Source organism: Dasypus novemcinctus, chromosome 14, assembly GCF_030445035.2.
Source record: "Dasypus novemcinctus isolate mDasNov1 chromosome 14, mDasNov1.1.hap2, whole genome shotgun sequence".
NCBI classification, from domain to species: Eukaryota; Metazoa; Chordata; class Mammalia; order Cingulata; family Dasypodidae; genus Dasypus; species Dasypus novemcinctus.
This window is the reverse complement of record NC_080686.1, coordinates 109,312,550-109,335,058: the sequence shown is the minus strand read 5'-3', so window position 1 is coordinate 109,335,058 and position 22,509 is coordinate 109,312,550. Positions and strand designations below refer to the sequence as shown.

The 22,509-nt window shown below is 61.4% G+C and overlaps 1 protein-coding gene across 4 annotated transcripts; it reads right to left on the bottom strand.

The window, feature by feature from the left end:
• Nucleotides 1-143: 143 nt before the first annotated feature.
• On the bottom strand, nt 144-22,508 carry PPP1R16A (protein phosphatase 1 regulatory subunit 16A). Of its 4 annotated transcripts, none has more exons than XM_071208091.1 (11): nt 22,394-22,508; nt 3,732-4,573; nt 3,202-3,272; nt 2,981-3,126; nt 2,010-2,113; nt 1,821-1,945; nt 1,606-1,731; nt 1,446-1,521; nt 1,225-1,354; nt 836-1,025; nt 144-709 (listed from the first exon to the last, which is right to left on the bottom strand). In XM_071208091.1, the coding sequence occupies exons 2-11, from the start codon at nt 4,051-4,053 to the stop codon at nt 338-340; spliced, it is 1,662 nt and encodes a 553-aa protein (XP_071064192.1). In that variant the 5' UTR covers nt 4,054-4,573; nt 22,394-22,508; the 3' UTR covers nt 144-337. The 4 variants fall into 4 exon arrangements, with proteins under 4 accessions (XP_071064192.1, XP_023438452.2, XP_071064193.1 ...); XM_023582684.3 differs by having other exon boundaries at nt 863-1,025; XM_071208092.1 differs by lacking the exon at nt 22,394-22,508 and adding an exon at nt 22,333-22,347.
• Between the last annotated feature and the right edge of the window lies 1 nt (nt 22,509).

Genomic DNA, 22,509 nt, shown 5'->3' with positions numbered 1-22,509 from the left:
TGCCCCACGGCCCTCACTCCCACGCAAGGGCTGGGGCTGCCCCAGCGTGCACCTACAGGCCTCAGACAGGTGCCTGCAGGGGAGGGCAGGGCCCGGGCCACAGTAAAACCTGTTCCCAGCTGGGGGCTGAGATACACAAGGCGTGATGGCAGAACGGTCCTTTATCAAGAGTGACAGGGTAAAGGGGGAGTCTCTGGTCAGGCCCCATCCAGGTCTGATTCTGCCTGCAGGACCTACCCCTGAGAGGTGTCTGGGGTCCTGGGCAGTGGACGCCAAGCCTGGACGCCAAGCCCCCGTGCTGGCCGCCCGCCCCAGCACAGGGCAGGGCCCTCCCGGCTCACATGAGCAGGCAGCAGGGCTTCTTCTCCACGGGGCCCTCCTCCGAGGGGGCTGTCAGCTTGAGCAGGGGTGGGTCCCCCCCGGACCTGGAGCCACACCCAGGCTGGGGGGTCTCTATGCCAGCAGGCAGGCCGGAATCGGGGGTCCCAGGCCCTTCAGGCAGGGGTCGCTGCAGCTTGGCAGCAGCTCGCTGGCGCTTGAGCTCTGCCAGGGTGTGGTGGGCCTTGTCCCAGCCGAGGGCGTCAGGGGAGCCCTCCAGGGGGCTCAACTGGTAGGAGACGCTTCGGTCCAGCCTCTTGGAATACAGGTGCCGCCCCGGGGGGCTCCCCACTCGGCCGTTGTGTGGCCTGGTGGCCTCGGAGCCATCCTCCTGCGGGCGCAACACGGGCTGGGCCCACCAGCTGGCAGTGGGGGCCCCTCACCCCCCACATGGCCCTGATGAGCTCGAGGCCCCTGAGTTCTGCACACCCAGGCTGAGCTGGGCCCCATGACCCACCCACTGTGGGGCAACGGCGGCGCTCACATCCAGGGGCGGGACCTGGAGCTCGGCATCTGTCCAGCGGTCCTCGTCGTCCTCTGGCTCCGGGCTGGTGGGCGGGGGCTGCTGCCACACGATGGCCTCCTGGGCGTGCTCCTTGCGGTACAGGCTGGTGCGCTGCGTCAGGCTGACGCGCCTCACCACCTTCCTGGGGGAGGAGAGGCTGAGGGTACAGGGGACGTGGCCCCGCCCCGCCCCGTGGACTCTTGCCCGGGAGCTCCGGCTGGCACCGGGATCACCGGCTAACGTCAAGGCCCCGCCACCCCACGTCAGAGCAGAGCACAAGGAAGGGCAAAGTCCGGCAGGGGGGGTGTGCCTCCTGGCAGGGGGCTGGGTGCAGCACTCACCCCCGGCTGCCGGCGCTGGAGGTGCGGCGGCGCAGCAGGGAGCGCTGGGGGCCCTGGGCGCGCAGGAGGGCATCGTGCTTGTGCTTCAGCTCCAGCAACTTGGCCCGCACCTCCTCATCCCCACACACGTCTGGGGAGAAGGGGGCGGGCGCACATATCACCAGGAGGCCCCCCCAGTCCACCTCCATCACGGCCTGAGGCAGGGGGCCCGCAGAGCTCACCAAGGGGAGTCTCGTCCATTAGGGACTTGACAGTCAGGTCGGCCCCGTGTGCCACGAGCTGCTCCACCACGTGCACCTGGGGGCATTGGGGCATTGGGGGCTCACAGGGGCACTGGGGCGGGCTGGGGCTCGCAGAGCCCTCCCGGGCCCCAGGGCTCACCTGGCCCCAGTAGGCGGCAGCGTGCAGCGGCTCCCAGCCATCCCGGTCCTTGGCACTCAGGCTGGCTCCGTGCTCCAGCAGCAGGGCCACGGCCTCGCTGAACCCACTGGCTGAGGCCACGTGGAGCTGCAGGGAAGCGTCCGCCCTGAGTCCCAGCCAGTGGGGACGCCCTGTCCAGGGGCGTGCCCCAGGCGCCTCCCAGGCCCGGCCCTCACCAGCGTGGCCCCGTGGTCCCTGGGGCTGTCGAGGTCAGCCCCTGCCCGCAGCAGGCCGCGGAGGTCCTCTAGCATGCTCCGCTCCGGGGCGCCGCGGGCCTCCTCGATGGCCTCCTGCGTGATGCCTGCAGGGCGGCAGGCTCAGGGCAGAGTCCCTCCAGCCCCCCCGGCGAGGCCCCCAGTGCTCACCAAGGTCAGCCATGGCAGTCTCCAGGCAGTCCAGCGTCTGCTCGTCCTCACACAGGTCGTAGGGCATGTTCCCCTCGGCATTGACTGCCAGGAGGTCGGCCCCCCTGCAGGGGAAGAGGTGGGATGGGGTCGAGGACAGACGGACAGCGGCAGACAGAAGGTGCAGCTGCTGGAGCCCCCCAGGCATGCCGAGCTCCTCTGAGCTGAGCCTGCCTCTGCGCCAGCTCTGCAGTCTGCCCGGGGAGGGGGTGCAGGCACCCTGGGGCATCACCACCGCCTCAGCAGTGCAGGAAGGAGCAGGCTGGGGTGGACTGCCCTGCACCCGATGGGGGGGGGTGACCAGAACATGGAGCCTGAGCAGGAGAGCAAGGCCTGCCTCCCGCTGAAGAAGTGGCGCCCCGGGCCTCCCACTCCCACCCTGCAGCAGCTGGCACCTACGCAGCCCCTGGACTGCAGCTCCCGAGGCTCGGGCGGCACCGCCCACCGCCCACCCCTCCACAGGAGGAACGGTGTGCCTTAGGGCGCAGGCCCGGGCCCCTGCCGCCTGATCAGAAGCCACCTACTGCTCTGTCCTCTCCACCTGGGCCCAGCCTCCCCCCTTCCCCAATCCCTCATCCCAGTCCTGGGCGGTTCTGGGCAGTTCTGTGCAGGCTGGCGGAGACCCTGGAGTGGAGCAGACCCTGGAGCAGAGCCGGAGGCCAACGCCTGCCCTTGGAGCTCCCAGCGGTGCTTGCCAGGCAGGCAGCCCAGGGCGGAGGACCACCCTGCCCACCAGCCGGCCTCCTGCCCTGACACACCAGTGGCCCACAGGTGTGCCCCTGGGGGCAGTGTGGCAGCTGCCATGCTTCGCGCCCAGCGCCGGATGCAGGCCAGGCCAGCTCAGGTTGGGGGCGAGGAGGCTCAGGGTTCCAAAGCAAGCCCCCAGAGGGGGCTGAGGAAAGACCACCCCCTGCCCAGGGGCCCCTCCGTACCGGGCGATGAGCAGCTCCACCAGATGCAGGTGACCGCAGGTGGCCGCAGCATGCAGCGGCGTCCAGGACTCGCTGTCACAGGCGTTGACGTCGGCCCCCGCCTCCAGGAGCTGCTGCGCCATCTCCCGGAAGTCATCGATGCAGCACTGGGGACACACGGCCCTGTCACCCTGTCACGGAGCGCCCCCCCACCCCAACCCTGCGCCCCCACGCAGGCCGACCTGGTGCAGCGCTGTTAGGCCGTCCTCGTTGGCCAGATCGGGGCTGACCCCGCTCTCCAGGAACTGGCAGACTGCAAGGGGGAAGCAGGTCAGCGGAGGCTGCCCACCGCAGCCCGAGGCCACGGCCACACCCACCCTAGCCGCTGCACAGCCTGGAGCAGGGAGGCTGGGAGGGGGCCAGGCAGCCTCCCCCCTGCGCCCTCAGCCACACGCAGGAGCCCCAGGCCACGCAGGAGCCCCAGGCCAGGCAGCTGAGGCCCCTGCAGGAGTGGCCTCCTCCATAGTCCCCAGGCTGGGAGGTCAGGGAGGTGGCAGGCCCCAGAGGGGGCACCCAACCCGGGTCCCTCACCCCCACCAGGGCCAGCTCAGGCTCAGACCAAGATGGGGGCGGGCCTCACACTGGCTTTGCCGGGAAAGCCTAGTCTCTCAGGCCCCTCCTCCTAGCACCGGGGAGGGCGAGGCCCAGGCACCCGGGGCGGAGGGGGCTGGCCCACAGGCCGAGGCCCTGGCAGGGCGGCACCGCTGCTCACCTTCCTCCAGGTCGTTGCGGGCGGCGGCCTCCAGGAGGGCCACGCAGGGAGGGAAGAGGACCCGCTTCTGTGGCGCGCTGCCGGCTGCCCGCGGCCGCCCCCCGTGGGCCCCCTGCCCCCGGGTCTCCTTCTCGGCCTGCGCCCACAGCTTCACCTGCTGCGCCCGCCGCTTCTGGGCGTGCTTCAGCCGCTCCTGGGCGCCCATCCTGCTCACCAGCGGCATCTCTGCCACCAGCTCCAGGTGCTCGGCCATGGCAGAGGCCACCTGCCCACTCGGCCTCACGCAGAACCAGGCCGGGCCTGCGGGGCCCCCAGGGGGCATCCCCTCCCCACGGCCCCGAGCCCCCGCCTCCGGCTTGGCCACAGGCCTGGGCGGCCCTGAGGGGCAGCTCTGGCGCCTCGGTCACCAGGCTCGGGCATGGGCAGGGCCTCTCGGGCCTCGGGGTCAGGGTGCACAGCCTGGGAGCGGCCCCCGCCCAGGGCCTGGAGCTAATTACCCAGGTAACAGCTCCAGCTTCCTGGCACCTGGCCGTCCGGGAAGGGAAGCTGGCGCCCGTGACTGGCAGCCACCGGGACCCCGGAAGCCCCTCTTCCACTTCCAGGCCTCAGGGCCCTGGGTGGGGCCTGTGCCCGGCCATGCCCGGCACCTCTCCCCGCCCCCTCCGAATGCCCCCCAGGTCAGTGCACAGCCTGCAAGACAGTGGTAGGAGGGCAGGGTGCCGCCCGTGTGATCAGGGCTTGGTGGGCAGGGGGCCACCCAGGGCTGAGGCTCTCAGGCAGCCAGGTGCTGAGGCGTGGCAGGTCCCACAGGTGAGCTCCTGTTCCCGGCGGGTCTGGAGGATCTGGAGGAAGGAACAAGGAAGCAGCTGGGGGCAGGCCGAGGGCAAGGCAGGCCAAGCAGGACCCCTCTGCGCTGGCGGCTCAGGACAACGGTCCTGGGGGGTAAGGGGCTGCGTCTCACGTCTCCAGCCCCCATGGGCCCCTTTTTTAGGACACAGTGGCCGCAGGCGGGAGAAGGAAGCCAGGGGACACCTCCCCGCCGAGGGGAGTGCCCTCTGCACAGGCCCAGCCCTCAGGCTACTGCCCTCCTGGGCCCAGAAGCCTCAGGGACCTGCCTGTCCTCAGGCCAGGCCTTCCAGAGAGCAGCACCTGCCCCCAGGGCCCCGGGATGCCCCCCCACCCAGCACCGGCCCCTTCCCCCGCTGGCGACCCAGCCAGGCACCGACGCCTCGGCTGTCCTCTGAGAATGGGCACAGGGGCCATCTGGCTGGGGTCCCTCAGGACAGAATGCTCTGGCTGCGATGCGGCCCATCCTGCCCCACGCTGGTGTGGCCACTGGATGGGACCACCGGACACTGCCCAGGAGCCAATGCCCACCCACAACGTGGCCACACAACTTCTCGTCTAGGCCTGCATCAGCGCCCCCGCGAGCGCCCCCTGCGAGGAGACCCCCGAAGCCGGCCCCACCGGGCTTGCTTGCAAAGGGCCCAGGACCACAGGCCCTGCAGCTCCTCCTGGCAGGAGGAAGCCGAGGGCCCCCCCAAAAGGCGCCCCCCCAGGCCGCCAGCACAGGGGCTCGCCCCAGCCACCCTCGTGCCCTGTGGTGGTCAGAGGCTCAGGGCAGGGTCTGCCGGCACCTGGGCTCACACAGACCCGGGCAGCCCACCCCCCACGCCCCAGGCAGGCCTCTCTACCTGGGTTTGGTAGGAAGGCCACCTACCAGACCGGCCTGAGGCCAGCGGCTAGCACCAGGGACACGTCCTGGGCCAAGGGGGCCACGGCTGGTTCCACACCCGCCAGCCCGCACTCGGCCCCCACGAGCACCACGGAGCCCCGGTCCCCGGCACACGGCGTCCCCACTGCTTCTGCGTGGGGCAGGCAGGCCAGGACCGCCACCTCGGCCACAGGCCCGCTCGTGGCTCGGCAGCCCGAGGGGGCCTCCTGGGAGCTGGCTTTTTTGATGAGAGAGTATCCTGATGTCCTTCTTGGAACAAAACCCATCCTGTGGACTGATTAAATATTATCTTATGTTTTCTCAATTTTGAGGCCCGCCTGTGAAAATCCTGGGCAAGCTGACACCACCCTCCTACCTCGGCCGCGGAGCACAGCAGGAGTGCCGGCCTGGGGTCTGGACACACGCCTCCCCAGCCCCTGCCCAGGCGCCTCCAGGTCCACGGGGCAGCTGTGCCCGCCTCCCCGCACAGCTCACACAGGTCCTGTCCCCCAGTGCCCGTCAGGTGCTCCTCGCTGGGCACTGCCTGCTGGGCAGGGTCTGAGCACACAGCGCCCCGCTCAGGGCCAGCTTCTCCTCTAAGGCACCCCGAGAATGCCAGCTCCACGTCTTCCTTGGTGGGGTGTCACGATGCCCACCTGCCCCAAGCCACCACCTGGAGCGGACAGCTGCAGAGGCCAGCACCTCCCCGCCTGGGTCTGGCCTGCCTGAACCCACTGGGCTCAGCCCCTTCCTCCCAGCCACGCAGAGCCTGGCGGACTCACCCCTCCACACACCACGCTGGCTGAGAGTGCCCCGAGGCTGGGCCCCCCGGGCCTCCAATCCACCCCAAGCCACCTAGAATGTCCAACAGAGAGAGCCTGGTCCCTCCTCAGCTGACACCCAGGCGAGGCTGCAGGGGGCGTGGGGTGTGCAGGGCCGGCCCCGGGAAGGGCACCGCTGCGCGAGGACCTGTGGGCTGCCGGCCTCGGCGGGGTGGCGCCAGCCCACAGGGCCGCCTTGGCCTCGCGCCCAGTGCCCACCTCCAGCTCCCCGTTCTCAGGCCAGCCTGAACCCAGAGCTCCCCGGCAACCACTCCCCATGCCGCCTCTCGCGGCAACCCCCCAGCTTCCCCGTGAGGGTCAGGGACGGCGCAGTGCAAGCACAGGGCCTGGTGCCCAGAGCGGGCAGGGGAGAGGAGGGAGATGAAGGGGCGGGGGCTGGGAGGGCAAGAGCGAGGAGGGGGAGAAGGAGGGGCAGAGGAATGGGGCGGGAGGCCCAAGGTTAAAATGAGCCACGGAAAGCAGCCGCCAGAAGCCCAGACCCGGCAGAGCCGCCAGTCAGGGCAGGGGGAAGGGGGGCAGCGGGAAAGGGCCGTCCCTGCAGGGTGGCACAGGACCCTGGCCCGTACACCACAGCATGTACAACACAGGGCCGCGGGCGGCCTCGGGACATTCCAGAACCTGGTAGAGCATCTGTTCCCCTCACGTGCTGGCAGGCGCGCCTCCAGCAGCATGTGCGTGTGCTGCCCGGTCCGCAGTGCGCATCTCCAGAGCAGAGCGGGAAACGGGCGCCTGCGCCTCTGGACAGGGCGCTGGGGGCAAAGGGCGAGTGGGCGCCCTCGCGGCGGGTGGAAGTGTGCATACGGGCCACACGTCGGCACCATCGCTCAGTGCAGGGAGGGCCGGCATCGCTCCCCAGGCAGCGCCTGGAGCACGGGCTGCACCGGGGGTGGGCCTGACCCACTTCTGGGACCCTCCTGAAGCCTCGAGCTGGGACTGGTATGGGCCAGGATGTCTGGAAGCCAGAGGCCCCTACCTCCCCGGGTGACTCCCCTGGGCCCCAGCGCCCGGCCGGCAGCCGGCGGGGGGAGCAGCGTGCCTCGGCCCCTGGGCCTCCACGGACACGGTCGCCGGCCCCCTTCCTGGAAACGACCCCGGCACACCCGAGGGGCTGCCCAGGCCTTGTGCCCCTCGCTCAGCCAGAGCCCCCGGCCCCCGCTACCTGGCAAACAGCACCCCCACCCGCTGCAGGCCCCGCAGGTGGAGACGGACGCCAGGACGACGTGTGCCCCTGCCTGGACAGGGGCTCGGGGACGCGCTGGTGGCCCCTGAAGAGGGCCCAGGGCCCCAGGCCGCACGTCTCCCTGGGAGACGCCCACCGTGCTCGAGGCCCTGCCGTGCCCAGCCCTTCTGGCAGGGGTGGGGGCAGAAGGCGGCCCAGCCTGGGCAGCGAGCGCGCGTGAGGAGCAGCGAGTCGACGCCCGTCAGTCAGACAGCGGCCCCAGTGCTGGCCCCGTGTGCGGAGGGTCCCGCAGTCAGCCCCCCCAGAGCCCCCAGAGCCCGCAGCCACCCTGCGGGTGCAAGAGAAACAAGACGGCAGCCGGGCCTGCTGGGCCTTCGTGTGAGGGCGGAGACGCAGCCCGGCGGCGTGCAGGAGCCACAAGGCAGGCACGACTGCAAAGCGCAGCCCAGGAGGAGCCTCGGGCCGCCACCTGCCAGGTGGAGGCAGGAGTGCCTACGGCCGCCGCCACCGCCGCCGCCGCAGCACTGGTAACACTGAAAAGACCAATGCCGAGGGGTCTCGAGAACGACAGCGCCATCCAATGGTGGACTACTGGGCGTCCCTCTAAAGGGGAGAACAGGAAGCCTCCTCGACCTCCTCGACCGATGGAGGAATCTCCTAGACAAAGGCTCGTGCAGGGCGGGAAGAAAGGTGCAAAACTGTGCAATGTGCGACCTTCAGTGTATAAAAGGAACAAAAATAATAGATGTTCACATTTCCCTAAGGAACACAAAACAGACGCAAAAGCGGCAAAAGGCGTTGCAGGGAGGGGCGTTTACGGTGAAGACAAGCCTTGAGGGAGGCTGCCTGGCGGGCGGTCTGCAGTGGCGGCACCGGCCGCAGCTCAGGGGCCAGCGGGCAGGGCCGGGGCGAGGAGCGGAAGGAAGGTCAGACAGGGCGCAGAGCTGGCCCGCACCCAACAGGCCCTGGGAACCAGCGCTTCCGAACAAGCCATGTGATCGGATCCCTCTTAGAAACCACGGGGGGAGGGGTAGAGCGCAGGAAAGACGCTGGAACCAGCCGTCCACGGGGACTGGAGAGAAACAGCAGAGCAAAGGGCACAGACCGAGTGGGTGCCAGGGTGTCAAGTGCGAGGCAAGGGCCAGCCAAGGGGCGGCAGAGGACACAGGGTGCAAGACAGAGCCACGTCCAGAGGAGGCCCAGGCAAGGCCGGCAGGCAGCCCGCAGAGGGGCAGCTGGCCCGGCAGGGGAGCCCATCCTGGGAGCCCTGGCTGAGGAGGGAGGGGGCAAGAGGAGCAGCCAGAGCGGAGGGGCTCTTTTGACCACCGGCCCCACCCAATGTCGCCCACAGAGCCAGAGCTGGAAGCCGGCCACTGCCCCGCAAGCCCACGCCCCGACCTCCCGCGGCCAGCCCTCGGCCCTCAAAGCCCCGCTGCCCGCTCTCCCTCCAACACTGCCCCCTCCCCGCTGCCCTCGGCCCCCCTCGTTCCTCACTGCTCCTCACAGACCCCGCTCCCCCCTCGCCTAAGTCCCAGCTGTGGCCTGGAGGCGTCCGGCCGTGCCCCCCGCCTGCCCCCCGCGGTCAGGCAGGCCTCTGCTCGGCTCCTGTCTGACTCCTCGGTGGCCTTGACGTCCTCGTGCACGACCCCGCACCCCGGGCCTCGGCCTCACCCATAACTGGTGCTGTCGACTCAGTCCCAGGCACCCCGCTCTGCACGTGCCTCCTCTCGCCAGCTCACCCCCGGGCCCGACCCGGCCTCCAGGGCCCCAGCCACTTTCCTCCACGTCGGTTGTGACAATCACTCTCTGGCCCTCTCCCTCCTGCCAGGACTCAGACCTGGGCGAGAGAGCGGTGCCTCGCCAGCAGTCCAGCTGCCCCCACGCACACCCTGCAGAGGCCTCTGCGCTTCCTCTCCTACCCTCCTCCACGCCCTGGAGGGCCCGGCACCTGCCCCTCCTGCTCTTGCTCGGCTGCTGTGTCCTGAGAAAACGCGAGCCACATCCCAGCACAATCACCTATACCCGCCACTGCCGCTGAACCCACGTGGGGCCCTGCGCTGTCCAGAGCCTCCGCGGAAGGGAGCCAACTGCCCCCCAGCACAAGGCCGTGCTCCCCGCCTGCAGGACGGCCCTGGCAGCTGCCCTAGTGTCCAGCAGCAGCGTCCTCCCGCCACCAGGCCACGTGTGGGCTGGCACGCCTGCGGGGCTGTCCCAGGAGGACACAGCAGGCCTCAAGGCAAGCCACTGGGTCCACTCGGCCAGGGCAACAAGGGAAGGAAACCAAGTAACAGGAATAAGGAGAGGGAAGGTACGAGAATGGGCATCCCCCGCAGGGGACAGGCTGTGTATGAGGTAGCCTAGAAGATCCTGCTGGTAAATGATCAGAGCCAACGAGAACAGAGGACGCCGCCAGGTACAAGGTGGCCACAGTCTACTGCACCGACGCACAGCAACGAGAAGACGTGAAAACAAGACCTCCCACGAAGCCAGAACCATCAGGGAGAGATCCCGGAGGCTGGAGAAGGCAGGGCATGCCAGGCGCAGGCGTGAGAGACTCAGGCCTGTGGAGGGGCCAGCCCCAGCGCTTGCTCTTGAAACTCGCCAGGTAACTCTCAGTTTTGTATAGAAACGCAGAAGACCAGAAGAGTAAGGCTCTGAGGTGCCACTTAGGCTAGAGGGACAGGCCCAGGGACGGGCACCGCCAGGATGCAGCAGGGCGGGAGCGAGGAGTCTACAGTGAGCAGCGCTGGGACAGCTGGATACCCATGTGGGGAAAAAGGCACCTTGAACTCTGCCTTACGACACACAAAAGTGACTCCAGGGGAACAAAAGTAGCTCCAGTGATTGAGCAACTGCTTCCCATATACGATTCCTAAAAGCAAGCAAGTAAACATACAAAAAAACCAGCAGGGGAGCTAGCGTAGCTCAGTGGTTGAGTACTGGTTGCCCACATACAAGGTCCTGGGTTCAAACCCAGCTCCGGTACCTCAGAAAAATAAAAAGTGGGAAGCAGTCTTGGCCCAATGGATAGGGTGTCCGCCTACCATATGGGAGGTCCGCAGTTCAAACCCCGGGCCTCCTTGCCCCGTGTGGAGCTGGCCCACGTGCAGTGCTGATGCGCGCAAGGAGTGCGGTGCCATGCAGGGGGCCCCGCGTAGGGAAGTCCCACGCGCAAGGAGTGCACCCATAAGGAGAGCCACCCAGTGTGAAAGAAAGTGCAGCCTGCCCAGGAATGGCACCGCACACATGGAGAGCTGACACAACAAGATGATGCAACAAAAAGAAACACAGATTCCCGGTGCCGCTGATAAGAATAGAAGTGGTCACAGAAGAACACTCAGCGAATGGACATAGAGAGCAGACAACAGGGCGGGGAGAGAAATAAATTAAAAATAAATTAAAAAAAAAATAAAAAATAAGTGATTCCAGGTGCTCTATATTTTCTGCATGACTTTCTGTAAACCTACAACTTCTCTAATCAGGAAAGCGGATGTGGCTCGAGGGATTGAGCTCCTGCCTACCAATGGGAAGTCCCTGGTTCAGAGCCCAGGGCCTCCTAAAGAAGATGAGCCAGACAGCAAGCTGACATGATGGGCAGGTGCAGTGAGCTCATGCTATAAGAGACACAAGGAAAACATAATGAGAGACACAACAAAGCAGGTAGCAAGAGTGGCTCAGACGATTAGGCGCCTCCTTCCACATTGGAAGTCCTGGGTTCAGTTCCCGTGCCTCCTGAAAAGACCAGCACACAACAAGCAGACACAGCAAATGCAAACGATGAGGGAGTAGGGAGAAATAAGTAAAATAAATCTTAAAAATATATATATACACATAAGCAGAGCAGACGTGGCTCAGGCAGGTGGGTACCTGCCTCCCACATGGTAGGTCCTGGGTTCGATTTCCAGTGTCTCCTAAAGAAGACGAGCAGACAATGAGCAAAACCAACAAGCAAGCAAACAAGTGAGCCATCTTGGGGCAGGGGGTAGGTATGTAAAAATATATATATATATTTAAAAGGTCATTCTAGGTGAACTGCACATCTAATTCAAAAGATGAGACAACAAAACTTCTACAGAGTTGACGCCAAAGCACAATGCAGGAAAAGGAAATACTGATAAATTGAACCTCATCAAATTTCAAGAAGTTTGCTCTGCTAAAAACCCTGTGAAGAGAATGAAAAGATGAGCTACTGAGTGGGAGAAAATACTTGCAACCCACATAATAGCTAAAGGACTTATATCCTGAATACATAAAGAACTCTCAAGACTCACCAGTAAAAACAAACATCCAACTAGAAAATAAGCAAAAACCATCAAGAGACACGAGGGTGAGGCAGTCGCAGGAGAAGCGGCTGGCAGCTGACGAGGCACGGAAGAGGCTCGGCTCCGCTGGCCCACAAGGGAACGCACCCTCCAGGAGGGCGGCCTGGACGCTGGGGCCACCCAGGCGCTGGCGAGGCGGAGAGGCAGGATGGAGCAGTACCCTGGGAACCCTCAGCCCACAACCAGCACAGGCCCCGCCACCCAACTCCCGGACTTCTAGGCCAGGAGAAACGAAGCCTGGAGGAACACACGACCTGCACACAACCGCCCACAGCGCCGAGCCTAGAAACGCAGGCGCAGGCCTGGCGAGCACACTCGGCACCTCAGCAGGAGGAGGGGAGGCACCAGGGCGCACAGCCACCTGGAGGGGCAAGGGACAAGCCACACTCAAGCACCCACAGCCTTCCTGCACGACTCCCCTGAAAACCTGCTGCTACGCTAAAAAAAAGTCGCATACGGTGCGTGATGACAAGCCTGTAACATTCTTGAAATGACAAAGTTCCAGGACGGAGAACAGCTGCATGCTGCTCGTGGTTAGTGGGCAGGAGGGAGGGACGGGCTGGGGTCTGCGGCTGGGAAGGGCAGTGGGGGTCTGCATTGCACCGCGGCGCCCCGGGAAACAGCACGTGTGATAAAACCACAAGGAACTACAGACCGCCAAGGGGAGCGCACAAAGCTGGTCCCCGGGGCCGGCCAGAGCCCACCCTCCCGGGGCATGGCCCAAGGGCGGATTGCGGGGCTTCTCATAGGTGTGTGTCAACCCGAAGTCACTAAAAATAAAAAGCCCAGAAAGAAACAGGAGGGAAAACGCAAGCCACCGGGCGTGAGGCAGCATCTGCGGTACACGACCAACCCCGACCAGGGCAGGGGCGGCGGGCTCGTTTCCCGGGGGCCCCAGCCCAGGCGCGGGGCGCAGGCAGCTCAGGAGCAGGGCGGGCTGGGGGCTACCTGCGCGGATGCCCTGGGGTCCGGGCCAGGCACAGGGGACCCGGGAGAGACGCCCCGCGGCACCGCCTCGGGGTGGGGCACTGCCACTCCCCCGCAAGGCCCGCAAACCCACTCTCGCAGCGCAGGCGGGCCTCCCCCCAGCCGCCAGCCAGGGAACTGCGTGGCTGCGGCCCACCGAGCCCGCCCTGCTCCCACCACCCACACAAATGGCTTTCCTGCCAGGCCCTCGGCCCAGCAGCGCCTCCACCGACGTCCCCAAGGCTGGCGCCCGCCGCAGCACTCTCCCCAGAGGACGGCGCTTCCCGGCGTCCACCCGGCTTGGTGCCTGCCCTCCAGGCGGCCTCCAGGGCAGGGGCACCGACCTGGACTGTCAGCAGGGCAAGGATCCAGGCGGGATGTGGGTGCTACCAGCCAGCAGGGGCGAGGGGCGCTGATGCTCTGGCTGGAGAACCAGGGGCAGGAGGGGCTGGCTGGGTGCCTGGGCACAGGCCTGCTCCCCTCCCCTTGGCAAGGCCGAGCACCCTCCCTGTAGGCCCTCCACCACCTGTCGCCCAGTCCAGGTCCTACCGGACGTTGTGATGGAACCAATGTATTTTGTGTGTAGAAAGAACATGTCTTCTTGGGGTCCAGACAGTGGACTGTGGTGTTTTAAGCTGGGTGCACCCCAGGAAAATGTGTGCTTCACCTGAACCCTCGCCTGCGGGCGTGAGCCCACCGTGAGCGGGACCCACTGAGGAGGCTGCTGCGGCCACGGCGCACCCACCGCAGTCAGACAGGCCTAACCCTGAGGCCCGAGGCCTTTGTCAGCTGGGAAATCAGACAGGGAGAGACGAGGCCCCACACGAGCACCTGGCAGAGAAGGGGAGACTGGCAGACGCCATGCATGGCCCGGCGATGAGCTGAGGGCTGCGGGCCCGGGCGGCTGCCGCAGGATACCAGTCCTCAGGAGAAAGCATCGCCTTGGGGATGTCTCCCCCAAGTCGGGGGAAGTCCATTGCTTAGCCCGACCCATTTCATGGTATTTGCTTCAACAGCTAGGAAACTAAAACAGACTTGGGGGCCTGGGGTCAGGGCCAAGCTTCTTACACAGCCGGGGCTCTGCTAGACCCAGGGCCACCACTGCCGCCCCGCCCCACCCCCAAGGACACCTCCCCCACCCTGCAGACCCCAGAGCACCCCACCAGCGCCTCCTGCCTCGGGAGGGCACCGCCCCTTGCCTGGAACATGCTCTCAAACACACTTCCCCCAACGTGTCTAGGTTTTCCTCTTTTAAAGACCATCTTTATTGTGAAATATTACACAAAGACAGAAAAGTGCACACGACACAAGGTAGAGTAAGCACATCTGCCACTGCCTAGTAACTTCCACCCATCCCCAAGGCGCCCACCTGTTCCTTTCTGGAGGCACTTCCTCGGTGCTGTCTGGTTTCACCACCTACACACCTGCCTTAAGAGTTTAGGGCTGGAGGTTTGAACAATGGGGTCACCTGGGTGCCCTCTGCTGTGCAGGCGACTGTGGATCCGCACACCTGGCGAGTGACCATCAGGGCCAGCTCCAGCTCAGGGACCAGCCCTCGTGGGACACACCCCGGCTCCACAGCCGGCTGCTCCAGGGCACTGGGGCTGCTCACACCACCAGCCGACCTCCCAGAATGCCTGTGTCCGTCCTCACCAACAGGAGGTTCTGCCCGCCTGGCGAGTGGTGATGCTCACTGCGTGTTGATTTGTGCTGCTCCGAGCACTAACTGGGTGCAGCACTACTCTAGGAGCAGAGGCGGGTCGCTCTGAAGCCCGCCACCCCCCTGGAGCTGACAAGGCATCAGTGCAAGCAGGATCTGTGGTGGTCATAAAGTATGTCCCCAAGCTCTGAGAGGCCTCCGCTTAAGAGTGGGCTGGATTCAGTGGCTATGAGAATGAGCGACGGCCTCCTCCTTGCTCTCTCTTGGACTGCTGGGGGCGCCTCCTGCCAGCAGGAAGGCAAGGGAGCCATCCTGGAAGGGGATCTCCAGCCTGATGGGCCTCAGGGGGAGCAGGCCTGGCTGATGATGTGGCTACAATTTTAGGAGACCCCAAGCCAGAAACACCCAGCTAGGCTGTTTTCAAATTCCTGACCACAGTGACTGCAAGAGAAAAAATGGCTGTTGCTTTAAGCCTCAATGTTTTGGGGGTAATTTGTTATGCAGCATTAGCTATCTAGCACAACTCCAAACTCACATCCCCTCTATATGGATGGATATCCAACTGTCCCTGCATCATTTTACTTAAAGGCTGTTTTTCTCCCCACTGTTCTGAAGTGCCCCTGGCATAAATCAAGTGCCTGTACAAAAGTGGGCCTGTTCTAGACCTCAGTTCTGTCCTGAGACTGTAGCCCACTCGCTACGGTTTCACACCAAGGCTTCCTCTTTGGCTCCCCACCTCTCTGGGGGCTCTCGGTTCCTTTCTGTGCCTTCCACGAGGTTCTGTGTCTTTTCTTGGTGGCCTCGTGTTCCTCAACCTTCCCTGGCATAACACCAGTAAACCACACGAAATTGAAGCTGTTCAACTGTTTTTGACCAGAAAAATGAAATTTCATTAGGCTCAAAAGCAACTGCCCCTCATTTGCCAGTCTCCCCTGCCAGGGGGCAGCCGGTTTGTACAGTCACAGCCTTTAATCAACATCGGTTCAGGATGGAGGCTCTGCTCCAGATCTCGGCAGGGCCCAAGGGGCCAAAGCCCTGAAACAGCCTAAAAGCCTCTCCCCAGAATGGGGCGGGGAGGGGGGGGAGGGCTGGGCGGGGGGGGGGGGGGGGGGGGGGGGAGGGGAGGTGCCTCCAAAGTCTCCCTCCTCAATTTCCTTTCCTTTTGCCACCCAGCCTCAAAATAAATCTAATACACTAACTCACAGCAAGGTGTCGGGCCCTGAGACCCAAATGAATGCTGCCGCCCAGCCGGAGGCCTGCGCATCTGAAAAGACTCAAAGAGAACAGAAGATGAAAGCCAGCCCCGGAGCCGCAGAGGCCAGCGGGAGGAGCGCCGTCCCACAGCCACAGCTCCAGAAGTGAGCATCACGGAACCCCCAGGGCCAGGGCCAGGGCCAGAAGAGGGGAAATGGGGAGGTACTGCTTAAAGGGCACCAGTTACTGTTTGGGATGATGAAAACGTTGTGGAAATAGACTGCGGTGACTGTTACACAGCACTGTCAATGTGCTGCCACAGGACTGTCCAGTTAAGTATGGATCAAGTGATTTTCGTTTCGTATATTTTACAATTTAAAAATCAATATTTTTAAGAAAAAACTGCTCATGAGTTGATAATTGTTGAAATTGGGGGATGCTTACCTGGATAGATATTAAAAATTTTCTAGAATGAAAAACAAACTCATTCACTGATATGGATCATATGCTAAGACACAATGCACTTCCTAATAACCTATAGGTTAAAGAAGAAGTTGAAGTGGAAATCAGAACATATTTTGAGCTGACTGAAAATGAAACATGAAAATATCCGAGATGCAGTTAAAGCAGTGCACTGAAGGAAATTTCTACATTTAGGTCAAAGAAAAGAAACTTGAGGGGAGCCAACGTGCTCAAGCAGTTGAGCGCCTACTTCCCCCGTGGAAGCTCCTGGGTTAGGTTCCCGGTTCCCCCTAAGAACAAGAAAACAAACAACAAGCAAACAAATGAAAAAACCAACTCAGGGCGTCAATATGACTCCGTGGCTGAGCACCAGCTTCCCACTTACAAGGTCGAGGTTCAACCCCTGGCCCCAGTACCTAAAAAAAAAAAAGGATCCAATCAACAACATAAGCTTCCAGCTTTAGAAACTAGAAAAAGAGGAGAAAACTAAAACCAAAGTGGGTAGAGTAAAATAATAATGTTAAGAACAGACATGGATTAGGAAAAAAAATACAGGAAAACACTGAAACCAAAAGCTGTTTCTTTGACAATATAAATTAAATGGATAAACTTTTTTTTAAAGGCTTATTTTTTTTTTTCTTCCCCCCCACCCCCATTGGCTGCTCTCTGTGTCCATTTGCTGTGTGTTCTGTGTCTGCTATTCTCAATAGGCATCTCCAGGAACCAAACCTGGGACCTTCTAGAGTGGGAAAAAGGCAATCATTCTCTTGCACCACCTCAGCTCCCTTTTCTGCTATGTCTTTTATTGTCTCTCCTCTTTGTCTTTTGTTGCATCATCTTGCTGTGCCAGCTCTCTGCATAGGCCAGCACTCCTGTGCAGGGTGGCATTCCTGCACGGGGGTCACTCCCGCTTGGGGTGGCATTTCTGTGCATGGTGGCACTCCCATGTGGGCCAGCACCCTGCATGGGCCAGCTCACTACGCGGGCCAGCCTGCCTTCACCAGGAGGCCCTGAGCGTCAAACCCGGGACCCCCTATATGGTAGACAGGAGCCCAATTGCTTGAGTCACATCCATTTCCCTGGATAAAGTTTTCACTAGATCAAGAAAATAAGAGGGAAGCAGATGTGGCTTAAGCAATTGGGCTCCCATCTACATATGGGAGGTCCAGGGTTCGATTCCCAGGGCCTCCTAGTGAAGGCAAGCTGGCCCAAGTGGCGAGCTGGTCCAAGCAGGGAGCTGGCGCAGCAAGATGACATAACAAAAAGAGACACAGAAGAGAGACAATAAGAGATGCAGCAGACCAGGGAGCCTAGGTGGCCCAAGAGATTGAGCACCTCTCTCCCACTCCAGAAGGTCGCAGGACTGGTTCCCGGTGCCGTCTAAAGAGAAGACAAGCAGACACAGAGGAACACACAATGGGTGGACACAGAGAGCAGACAGCAAGCGCAAACAACAGGGGGTAAGGAAGGGGGGAATAAACCTTAAAAAAAAAAAAAGGGCCCAGGTTAAATCAACACATCTATGGCCAGTTGATTTTCAACAAAGGTGCCAAGTTCATCCAATGGAAGAAAAATAGTCTCTTCAACAAATGATGCTGAAACAACTGGAAATCCACCGGCAAAAGAATGAATGTGGACACCTACCTCTCACTATATTCAAAAATTAATACAAAATAGATTAAAGACCTAAATATAAGAACTAATCTATAAAACTCTTAACAAGAAAACAGGGGAAATATCTTGAGGACCTTATAGTAGGAAATGACGGATTTTCACATTTTACATTAAAAGTACAAGTAACAAACTAAAAAATGGATAAATGGTACTTTATCAAAATTAAATGCAGCATTATTCACAACAGCCAAAAGGTGGAAGCAACCCAAGAGTCCATCAAGAGATGAAGGGTAAACCCAATGTGGCCTGTGCTTTCAGTGGACTCTCACCCAGCCATAAGAAGCAGTGGCCTGCTGGTACATGCTACCACACGGGCAGACCCTGAAGACACGGTGCTGAACAAAAGAAGCCAAACGCAACGGACAAACTTCTCTACGAACGCTTAGAAGAAGCAAATCCGTAGAGACAGAAGGCAGAACAGTGGTTACCAGCGTGCTGGGAAGGGAGAATGGGGAATTATTGCTAAATGAGCATGAATTTTGTCTTAGGATGATGAAAATAGCTGGAAACATAGTGGTGAAAGTTACACAGTACTGTCAGTGTACTTATTGTCAAAGAATTGTCCATTTAAAATTGTTAAAATTATTTTTATGTATATCTTACAACTTAACTTTAAAAACAGAAACCCCATACAGGGAAACCCAGCACACTCTCGCCACCCCCAGGCAGACCCATCCGCTTGGGCATGGTGCCAGCTCTGCTGCATCCTCTTCTGCTCCCATCCCTCCATCCACACATCTCTCCTCTGAGAGCAGGCTGCATCTCCTCAACTCCTAACAGTTCCAGGAAGATTTTCCACAAACAGGAGCATTCAATTACATAAACACCTTAAGTGCAGCTACCAATTTCAAGAAGTTTAATGTTGATCTAAAGCTTACATTCTGGGAAGCAGACTTGGCCCAGTGGATAGGGCGTCGGTCTACCATATGGGAGGTCCGTGGTTCAAACCCCGGGCCTCCTTGACCCGTGTGGAGCTGGCCCATGTGCAGTGCTGATGCGTGCAAGGAGTGCCCTGCCACCCGGGGGGCCCGTGTAGGGGAGCCCCACGCGCAAGGAGTGCGCCCCGTAAGGAGAGCCGCTCAGCGCAAAACCAAGTGCAGCCTGCCCAGGAATGGCGCCGCACACACGGAGAGCTGATGCAGCAAGATGTCTCAACAAGAAGAAACATAGATTCCTGTGCCACTGACAACAACAGAAGCGGACAAAAAGAAGAACACACAGCAAATGGACACAGAGAACAGACAACTGCAGTGGGGGGGAGAAGGGGAGAGAAATAAATAAAATAAATCTTTAAAAAAATAAATAAATAAAGCTTACATTCTATATTCCCACATTTAATTATGTCCTAATAATGTCCTTTTGAGCCTTCTCTCCTCCATTCTTAGATCTCACCCAGGACCATGGATTGCATTTCATTCTTTGTTTCTTTTTCTTTTTTAATTGTGGGAGCATAAATATCACATAAATCTCCCCATCCTGACCCCTCCCAAGCATGCCATTTGAGGGGATTCAACACACTTCTAACACATGTTGAAATGGTGCCATCATCTTCATCATCTCCACTTTGCATTAGTTGTCCCTTCTCTGGGATGTTCTTCTATCCCATCTTAGGATAGCTAGCTCCCTCCTCATAACTCATATCACACCTCAAATGTGACATCCTCGGAGGTCTTCCGTGGTCACCTTGTCACTCTCATCTCATCACCCTATTTTCTTCTTTTTTGTAGGCGGTACTGGGGATTGAACTGGGGACCTCATACGCACAGAGTGGGAACTCAACCACTGAGCTACATCCGCTCCTCGTCACCCTGTCTTAGTTTCTGACGTGCCACTACTGTTTGCATTCTGTTGTAGTCTCAGAGCTGGCTCAGCGCCTGCCTTGCAGTACGCACTCATAAATGCACAAATGAAGAAGCTAGCTACTGGCTATTTAACAGGAGACTCCACGCTCACAGCAGAGTCGGTCTGTGTAGAAAGGCCTACCTTTGGCTGTGCAACAGGCCTGGGTGCACTGCTGCCATGCAGAGCTGCTGACAGCATGCACTGCCAGCCGGGAGAGGCTCATCCTAGAGGGAGCACAGGGAGCCAGTGCACTCAGGCTCTGCCCCAAGCCCTGCCAGCCCAGGGAAGGACAGCCAGGCCCACTGGACCAGTCAGCTGAGCCCTGTAGACTCCTGGGGGTCCCCTGGGTCTGCACCCTCCTTCTTCTATAGTGGGAGGAGGCTCTGGGGGTGAAACTATACAGCAAGCCACAGAACCTTAACAAAATAGCAATGGTCAGACCAAAGAATCGCCAGGGTCTTGAGGCCTGGCACAGAGAAACAGGGCTGAGGGTCAAGAAGGGGACTCGAGCCCCTCCAAGCCACTGGCGGTCCTGCCCCCATTGCCGCCGTCAGCCCGCCCTCTTCCGCCTCACAGTCGCTCCCTGTCTGCTGACCTTCCAACTCAAGCCCCTCACACATTCACACATGCAGCCCTCTGGGGCCTCAGCCCCTCTTCAGGGGCTCCGTCTCCACTTCCTCAGGTCCACCCACTCCTCCTCCAGGGCTTCCCAGCTTCGGCCCTCACACGATCACATCCTGCTCAAGAGACTGCCTATCGGCCCTTGGTTTCTGTGAACTAAGCTCTCTGGTTCTCCCGGTGCCTCCCTGGTCTGTCTTTCTCACTCTGCTATGCTGGGAGGGCCTTGTCTGAAGCCACGGCTAGGAGCAGAGGTGACGGGTCCTCCTCACTCTTCCCAGGCCATCGCCTCCCGGACAGGTCTGTGGGGCCAAGGCTGAGGTGTGGGCCAGTGTGGAGAGTGGTCAGGGAGCAGGGCAAGGGCCCGGGGGCCAGGCTGCAGAGCCGGCTGGAAGGTGTGCACTTGAGGTAAGTCACAAGGCTGGGCGTGGCAGGTGAAGGTGAGAGGGGGAGGCAGAAGCAGGAAGTCCAGCGGGGCAACACTTTGACCCGGGAGAGACGAGGGCCACGAAGGACGGCTGTGCAAGAGAAGGACAGACAGAAAGGGCTACTTGGGGACGAAGTTGTCAGGGAGCCTGGAAGTAGGAGAACAGCCTAGAGACACTGCCTAGACTTCTCTGGCCATCTGCGGTGCAGACCCTGGGGTGGGGCAGAGCTGGTGAGGAGCCTGGAGCAGCTACGACAGCTGGGTCGCCCAAGACTGAGTTTCCCAGGCTGAACGCAGGCCACTGAGACAGACCTGAGGTCCCAAAATCCCTAGAACATGGACCCCAAAGTCTGAGCCCAAAGACATAGGAGCTCCTTCCTAGGTGCCTGCCCAGGCAACCACCTGGGGAGAACAGACTCCAGGAAGGCCCCAAGCAGGCCGGGGCGCAGGGCTGGGGCTAGGAGGCAAGGCAATCTAGCCTGGGCACCTGAAGATGGAAGGACCAGCTAAAGCTCCCCGACCTGAGCTCTGAAGCAGGCAGTTGGCCCCTGGGCCCTGAGCATCCATCAAGGGGACAGGCAGAGACCAGTCCACCTGGCAGCCACCAGCCCAAAGACAACTCAGCCTGGAAGCAGTCCCGTGCCGAGCCACACTGCTCTGGCCCTTGGTGGCCCTTTGGTGGAGCGGCCTTGGGCAGCAGACGGCCTGCGTTCCTGCCTGGTGGTGGCTCTGGGTCCTGAACTGAACTGGGCCGGCACAGCCTGGTACAGAGGCCCCTCTAGAGAACGGGGTGCAGCAAGCAAGATGCATCTTCTGGGGGAGCCCCAATCTTGTGGGGGGACCCCAATCATGCCTGGGGAGCACCTGAGGAGGCAAAGATGCCCAGGCGGGTTCTCTGCTGGGCCAGAGAGGATGATTAGAGCAATGTGGACCCTGCCTCCTCCCCACACCCCAGTGAGGGGTACAGGAAGGAAGGACAGGGCTGGTGAGGACGACGACCCTGCTCAGCAGCTTCCCTAAGCTGCAAGGGCTTCACACGCCTCCCCCTGCACCCAACGAATTAACCCCACCGAATCCTGAGCCCACAACAGCAAGGGATACCCCGTCCCTCAGGCCCAAGCACCTCCTCCACACCGCACAGGCCAGGCGCTCTCCCAGGGTGAGTTAGTGCCTCTCCTCTCCACCCCATACCTGAGGTGGAGCCCTGACCCCGCTTTACAGTGACATCACCTGAAGCTCTGAAAAGCCAAGGAATTTGCCCCAGAGAAGGTCCAGTTTTTCCTCTCTGGCCTAACTCCAAAGCTTGGGCAAATCCCTTAGGCTCTGCAGGCCTTAATTTCCTCATCTGAAAATGGAGATAAAAGAAGTGCTGCCTTCCTTATAAGTAAAGTGCAAGAATCAAAACGACTTCACATTTAGACAAAAAGTGCAACGTCCTACTGGCCGCATTCAGAGACTCCCAGAAGCCTTTCCTGACCCTTAGCACTTGCCACCCGGGCCGCACCCACCAACGCCCAGTGGCCCTGTCCCTGCCCCGTGCAGGCTGGAGACTCTTGCAGAGGATTCCCCCGGGCCTGGCTGCTTCTCTACCTCCCCGGCCTCCGCTCTTCTCCCGCCCCCACCCACCGCAGTTCATCCCCGTCCCGGCCTCCGCTCTTCCCCCTCCCGGGCCGGCCTCCTCTCTCCCGGCCTCAGCCGACCTCCTCTCCCGCTCCTCTCCCGCTCCTCTCCCGCAGCAGGCCCCGGAAGTCCGCGCCTCACCTTCCGCCGCGCGCAGGCCGCCGCCGCCGCCGCCGCCGCCGCCGCCGCCGCGCACCACTCCGGTCCCGTCTGCCGTCACTCAGCTCCGCGCCCGGCCCTCGCCATGGCAACGCTAC

Bases quoted from the DNA above. Each gene is read 5' to 3' on its own strand.
- PPP1R16A (XM_071208091.1), bottom strand. From the start codon at position 4,053: ATGCCCCCTGGGGGCCCCGCAGGCCCGGCCTGGTTCTGCGTGAGGCCG. The intron at 3,273-3,731 runs GTGAGCAGCGGT...TCCCCCTTGCAG, and splicing joins CCGCAACGACCTGGAGGAAG to TCTGCCAGTTCCTGGAGAGC. The intron at 710-835 runs GTGGGTCATGGG...TTGCGCCCGCAG, and splicing joins CCGCCGTTGCCCCACAGTGG to GAGGATGGCTCCGAGGCCAC.